The sequence below is a fragment of the Dipteris shenzhenensis genome, chromosome 27, assembly GCF_047967505.1.
Source record: "Dipteris shenzhenensis isolate YYH24624 ecotype China chromosome 27, Dip_SZ_1.0, whole genome shotgun sequence".
Classification (NCBI taxonomy): domain Eukaryota; kingdom Viridiplantae; phylum Streptophyta; class Polypodiopsida; order Gleicheniales; family Dipteridaceae; genus Dipteris; species Dipteris shenzhenensis.
Genome location: NC_141622.1, coordinates 36,958,504 through 36,965,119, shown reverse-complemented (window position 1 = coordinate 36,965,119; position 6,616 = coordinate 36,958,504). Strand labels below are relative to the sequence as shown.

At 41.3% G+C, this 6,616-nt stretch overlaps 1 protein-coding gene across 1 annotated transcript; it reads left to right on the top strand.

The window, feature by feature from the left end:
- Nucleotides 1-3,370: 3,370 nt before the first annotated feature.
- On the top strand, nt 3,371-4,726 carry LOC147884244 (UPF0481 protein At3g47200-like). The gene has a single exon (XM_087398167.1). The coding sequence runs from the start codon at nt 3,371-3,373 to the stop codon at nt 4,724-4,726; it is 1,356 nt and encodes a 451-aa protein (XP_087254293.1).
- The last annotated feature ends 1,890 nt before the right edge of the window (nt 4,727-6,616 follow it).

Here is a 6,616-nt window from a genome sequence, read left to right as displayed (position 1 = left end):
CTCCTATCGAGACAGCCTACCACCGCCACCATCGCAGAGGAGATACATGGAAGCACTTCTATTATGACGGGTTGATTACTAAGGAGCAGTATATCCGGGCTACTGGAGCGGCCCCCGAGGTATTTGAAAGTAATTAAATAATGTCAATATTATAAGTAAAGATTTGATTCTTCATACATTAATATATGTTGTCCCTTGTTTACAGATCCCTGCACAAGAAGATGAGGAAGAAGACGAGGAAGGAGGTGGAGAAGGGAGCACAGAAGGGAGCATGGAAGGGAGCGAGGATGTGGAGAACATAGATTAGTCGTAGAAGTAGTGCTAGCTACTCTTTTTTGTACTTAAAGCCACTGGCTTGGCTTCATGCCTCTTGTATATACACTCCTCTTATTTTTTGTACTTGAAGCCACATGACGTGGCTTAGCTTCGTGCTATATGTACATATAAGCACTTTTTGAGCTTTTAATTTTATTGCGTTTTGGAGTTGTAATGTTATATTTGGAATTGTAATTAAAATGCGGTTGGCTGTAAGAATTGAATTTCACAATGTGGAAATGGGATTCTTGTAACTAGCATACACAACATACACAACATTCTGCAAATTTTTAAAAAAATATTATGTAGCGCATCTATCAGTGCGTCTATAAATGTGTCTATATACATGTCTGTCTGTTCGAGAAGTGTCTATTTGCACATCTATAAATGCATCTATAAGATCGTTTATAAATGTGTCTATACATGCATTTAATGATGCGTCTGTCTGTCTTTTAAATTTTTTAGTAGAACGTCTATTTATGTGTCTAGATCATGTCTATATGCACGTCTGTCTACTATATAGACACGCTGTTAGACGTGGGTCTCTAGACGTGAAAATAGACGTGCAAATAGACACGCTCATAAGTTTTTTTTTAGTTCAGTAAATGCGTCTGTGTGCGCGTTTGTGGGTGCTTTGTCTTGTTGTGTCTGCATCAATTTGAAAATAAATATCCACCTTTTTTTAATTCCGAGAGGCTTGCATGATTTCATACACTATCCACCTAATATAATATAACATTGACATCAACAAACAATATACAAACATGACATGTTTAAGAAAAGTATCAAACCAAGCAAAAATGAAAACCCCAATTGCATGCAAAATCTAACGATTGAAATCTACAAATTCAAAAAAACATTTACTTATCATCAAACAGTATTAAACTATGTGAATGAACAATACCTCACACGGATCTTTGAAGGAAAGACATTATTAAAATTTATCCTCCTTAAAGGTCCCTCTTGTAATCCAGGATGCTGAAGTTGATGGATTTTTCTCCAAAACTAATTATATCCTTCCAAACAACTCCAAATCTATTTCAAACCATCTTTTGTAAAAAACCTCAATGAATACACTGGATAAAATAAACAAATAATATAATTTCATCCAAACAATATGAAAGAGGTAAGCTTGTGGTGATTAGACACATCTTCGAGTTCCACCAAATCCTTTGTCTAAATATGTCAGCAATGACTAAGTAGCCAATGTGAAATGCTACAAGTAGCCAAGCTCCTCTTCCAAGCCGAAGGATAATAAGCAATCCTGCATATGCCTTTGTAGAAAAAAAATGATTTATGATTAAGTAATAGTGAGCACATATGAAGATAAAATAATCCATCAAAGTGCTTATGAAAACCTGGGTAGAAAATGAAATAAATACAAAAAGACTTAGCTTTGGATGTCCCATAACATGTCTAGAATTACTTTGTTCAAAACCAAATTTGAAAACTTGCTTGCATAGTGGAGAAACTCATCCTATGGCTTATTATAAAGACATGAATACACGTGCAAGCTTCCAACCATATTCCTTGTTCCTCCTCCAATCAAAATGAAAAGCTTGCACCTGCTAGAGAAGGCATCGGAAGTGCGAGAAAGAAAGGCAAGAAGGCTAGGTTCAGATACAATGTTGAGAGCGAAAGAGGGGAGAGAGACACAAGAGTTGCTCCCAAGAAAGTGATTCCATTCATAGATCATAGGCATGTATATAGTGGAGGGCTAGGCTAAGTTAGGGCGAGCTATATATAGCTGTAATAATTAAAAATCATGACTTGAGTACATACTCATTAGTGACATCTATTGAGGTATCTTCAAGTGAATTCTAAAGCATCAGGCAACTGGCTCGATTACTTGGAGGACAAGTGCAATCAACAGGGATCAATAAATCTTACAATTTTGGGCTTGCAACCAAACACATGTTGGATGAAATTTGTGAATGACTTGGTCTGTTAGTTGTGTTTCTAGCTATTGTAACACCTCACATTGTGACTGATGGGGTATTTAGCACTATAATGTCAGAAATAATATTAGTTAGAATTGTGGAAGATGATCAAATACTCAGTTGTGTTTTCTTTTATCCATCTAGAAGTTTAAAGGAAGCTTTTACACAATTACAAGTTCATGTAAGTAAAACAGGCATCATTTTTTAATTTTCCTAACTCCTAATGCGCTTAAGTGTAGGTCTTTGGACAAAGTATTACCTTAGGCATATGTTTTGTATGGGAGCCAGATCAATTGCGATGGAGGGGGGCTTTTGACATAGGGATGGAGGCATAGGATGGAGAAAGGGCCTTTGCTACCTTTGACATGGGAGAAAATGGCACATGCACGTGATTTCTTGCTCATGGAAGAAGACGTCGATCCCATCAATGGCAGAGATTGGAAGTTGACCATGCACAAAATGGATAGATCAGTGCAGCTTGCCTCTTTTGCCTTCGATCCACCTTAGCTCTTGTAATCCACTTCTTGCAATGCACCGTCGCTCTTAATATAGTATCCTTTCATTCTACAAACCCCTTCTTGAGAGTAGGTCGCTTGAGTCCTGCCTTTCTACCACTCATCCCCCCACAGGAACTTGCCACCGTGCACAAATTTGGGGATGTCACACCTTTACTCTCACGAAGAAGAAGACAATTGACACGAGTGCAAGTTGAAAGAGTAATTAAGGATTAGAAGTAGAGATTGTGGCATGCCATGCTCTTTTAATTTCCCAAACCCCTCAAGGCTTTTGAGGGGATTGAGGCACCTAGTGCTTGGCAAGAAGGTTTGCCGTTACCATGTTACCTAGAGATGTAAATGAGGCTCTTATTCTGCAAAAAATATACAAAATAATAGAGGGATAAGTTGGAAGATTGCTAAAGTAAGTTGCACACAAAGCATTTGATGAAAGAAAGAAATACAAGCATTCTCTTTAACTTCTTGGAGTGGCAAGGCACAAGTGCTGTGTGTGAGCTTCTGAAATAGTGAAACGTTTCAGCCTCTCTACTCTCCTCTCTCAGCCAAGATCTATCGTTCTGAGCTAGGTAGCGCATCTGATCTTATATTTTTCTTGCGATCATGGTAGATGACTCCCAGACCTCCATTTTCGACACCCTCGCTCCTAAACTTGAGTTCCGTTCTCCCCATGCTCGGATTTTCAGAGTGCCTCTGCCTCTCAGATCCATCAACGAGCAAGTCTTCACCCCCCAAGTCGTTGTTATCGGTCCCTACCACAGACATCTGATCGAAGACGAGTGCCGCTTCAAGGAAATGGAGAAATTCAAGGCCTGGGCAGCTAAGGGGATCGCAGGAGACATGAGGGAGGCGGGTCAGCTAGAGGCTCTCGTCCAAGACATGGTGAAGGAGGAGCAACTCATCAGAGAGCATTACGACAAAGGCCTCAAGGAAGAGGACTTGAGTAAAGAAGAGTTAGCTCAAATGATGGTTTTAGATGGGGCTTTCGTGGTTGCGGTGTTGCATTCGTTTCTCAACGAGCAGAGTTTCAGCGGCGAGATGAATGATCTTGCCCAAGGTGTACGTTCGGGCTTTCTTTCGCTGTATTCGAGCCATCTCTCTCGGCCCGTTCGGAAGGCCATCATGGAGGACCTGTTGCTGTTGGAGAATCAAATCCCACTGTTTGTCCTGAAGAGAATCATCTACATGGACCATAGGTGCTCATCGGAGGATCAAGCTGAGAAACGGCTGGAATTTTTCGTGGCCGCTATGGCAAAGCGGGTCCTGCCGTTCACCAGAACCACCGAGGATGTGGTTCGCGACCTCGCTGGGATGGGCAAACGCGGGAAACATCTTCTTGACTGCATTTATAGCATTGTGGCAGGTCCGCGTGAAGCCGGAGATCATGGATGGGACATGCACCCGGCAGAAATCCTTGGCACGACGAGGCTGAGAGAAGCGGGCATCAAGCTCAGGGGGCTCGACCAGAGCTTGACTGAGGTGTCGGTGAAGGGGCGGACGCTGGAGATACCCAAGGTGCATGTGGGAGACGACACGGAGAGGCTATTGAGGAATCTAGTGGCGTACGAGAGCAATCTAGAGGGGAGGGTGGACGTGCTGTCGTATTTACACTTCATGGACCATCTGATCGACACGCCGGAGGACGTAGATGTGCTGGTGGACAAGGGGGTGATGACGGAGACGATAGGAAGCAACGAGCATGTGGCGTTGATGTGGAACGAGCTATGCAGGGGAACGGATCAGTTCGTGGTGTCGAAGAGGTATGGGGAGGTGAGAAAGAAGCTAGAGGCGAAGTGCGGCTCGAAGCTGCCGAGCTTATGGGCTGAGTTCCATCGACGATATCTGTCGCGACCTTGGCTCACGTTCTCGCTCGCTGCTGCAGCCCTCGCCCTCCTCTTCACCCTCCTCACCATGTGTTTCGTCATCCTCACGTACATTCAGCCATCGTCTGATCGATGAGCAGCAGCAGCTGGTCATCTTCAACTCCGCTCCAGTTCCTCTAATTAGATCTTCACGTCGATTACTCCCGCCCGCCTTCTTTCAACAAGATCGTCTTTAACCCGTCTACCACGGGCTAGAGACCCCCTCCCTTGGGTCTCAAGGTTTCCATCATATATGGCCTTTAACTAGGGTGCGGTACGCCTTCTAAGGTGAAAAAGAGCAATGTAGAAAATATTGATTCTAAATTAACTATGAAGAAATGATTTTTTGAAATAACGGAAAAAATATTAAACTAGAATTAGAAATTGTTAATGCGTAAATCGTAATGTTAGCTGTAGAATAAATGGAAACCGTAAAGTGGAATTTGAAATTCTATATTTATAAATATTTGATGTAATTTCATGTATATGAGTGCGTAGATAAATTAAAACAATGAATAAAGAAGAAGAAGAATGATATGAATTATATTATGAATGTTTGGAAATTAAGTCAGACAAATGATGTTGCTTAAATCAAATTGTTCCGCTTTTAGTAGTAATACTTTTTCGTGCTCACAAGGTGTCCTTTTATATTATTGTATCCCTTTGAGCCCGATGTTGTGTCCATTCGAGCAATGTATTGACGTTCTAAGTTATTCGCTTCCACTGTATTCAGAGTTGATGCCAAGACCTCCACGTTAAAGTTTTTTTCAAATGGTTTGTACCTGTGGACATTATCGATCATTTTAGATGGTGGGTTAGTTTTGTGTCATTTCAGACGTGTTTCAATGTGTGTAGTTTGTCCAATATATTTTTTCCCATTCCATAGACAAGTGATGCAATGGATAAATTTTAATACCGATGTGGTATTGTTGTTTGACATGGCTGGTTCCTTCTTTGTGTCTGTTGTTCATAAAATTGAATAAAGTATGAGTGAAAGTTAAATCTATTATATGGAAAAAAAAATACTTCGAAAGGATGTTTTATATTGTCGATAGGGTTTTACCTTGATTAGGTTGCTTCTTGGGTTCTACGAAGATTGTTGCTAATAGCCCATAGTTTTTTTCTGCAAATTCTGGGTCAATTTTGTATGCTATCTTGTCAATGGTTACCGGCCATTCGCCCTGCTGTAGATTGTACGCATCCTTGAATTGTTGTAATATGCTGTCAACTGCTTGGTTGTCAAGATCGGCAAGCTCCTCAAGTTTGACGTTGAAGGCAAAGTGTAGAAATGTTATGCAAAAGATTGATATTCCCTTGGTATATTTATCAAGTATCACTTGTGCTTTTGTGCGCACCAACAACTCATCCATGGTCTCTTGGCCATTGGATAGCTTTTGTATAATGTGTTTTATCAATCCATCTGTGAGCTCGTTGCTTCCTCTAGGTCTATCCTTCGGAATCTTCGTTACTTTTATCATCAAGGGATGGTATTTCTCGTATGAACGCTCAACGTCATCGTCATGTAACCATAGCATAATGTGCGCATGGAGCGATCTGCGAGTCTGCACTTCGTATTTGACTATAAGGCTTTACTCTTCCCAATAAGCCGTTGTCACTTGAGATGTATTGCTGTAAAAACTTTTGGAGTCTCAGGTGGGAAATCATTACACACTCAATGGGACAATCTTGCTAAGTAAATTGCGGATTATATTGCTTGACGAGTTCTTCAAGGTCGTCAAACTCTAACCATCGTGTGTCCGTAACCTCCCTAGCTGTCAACGTTAAGAATATGTGAGGTAGGTCCCACTCATCAACCATTCGATCCTTCAAGTTCCTGCAATGCCAAGAGGGCGAGCCTGGGATTATCGCTGGGATTTCAAACTTTAAAACGTCTCTCATTAACTCATCGTTTGTCACGTTTGGTCTTTTGTGGTGCTTCCGATCGATATCTCTTTGTAAAATAGCAGTCTGTGTCCCATGCGCTATT

Coding starts and splice junctions, on each gene's coding strand:
- LOC147884244 (XM_087398167.1), top strand. CDS start 3,371: ATGGTAGATGACTCCCAGACCTCCATTTTCGACACCCTCGCTCCTAAA.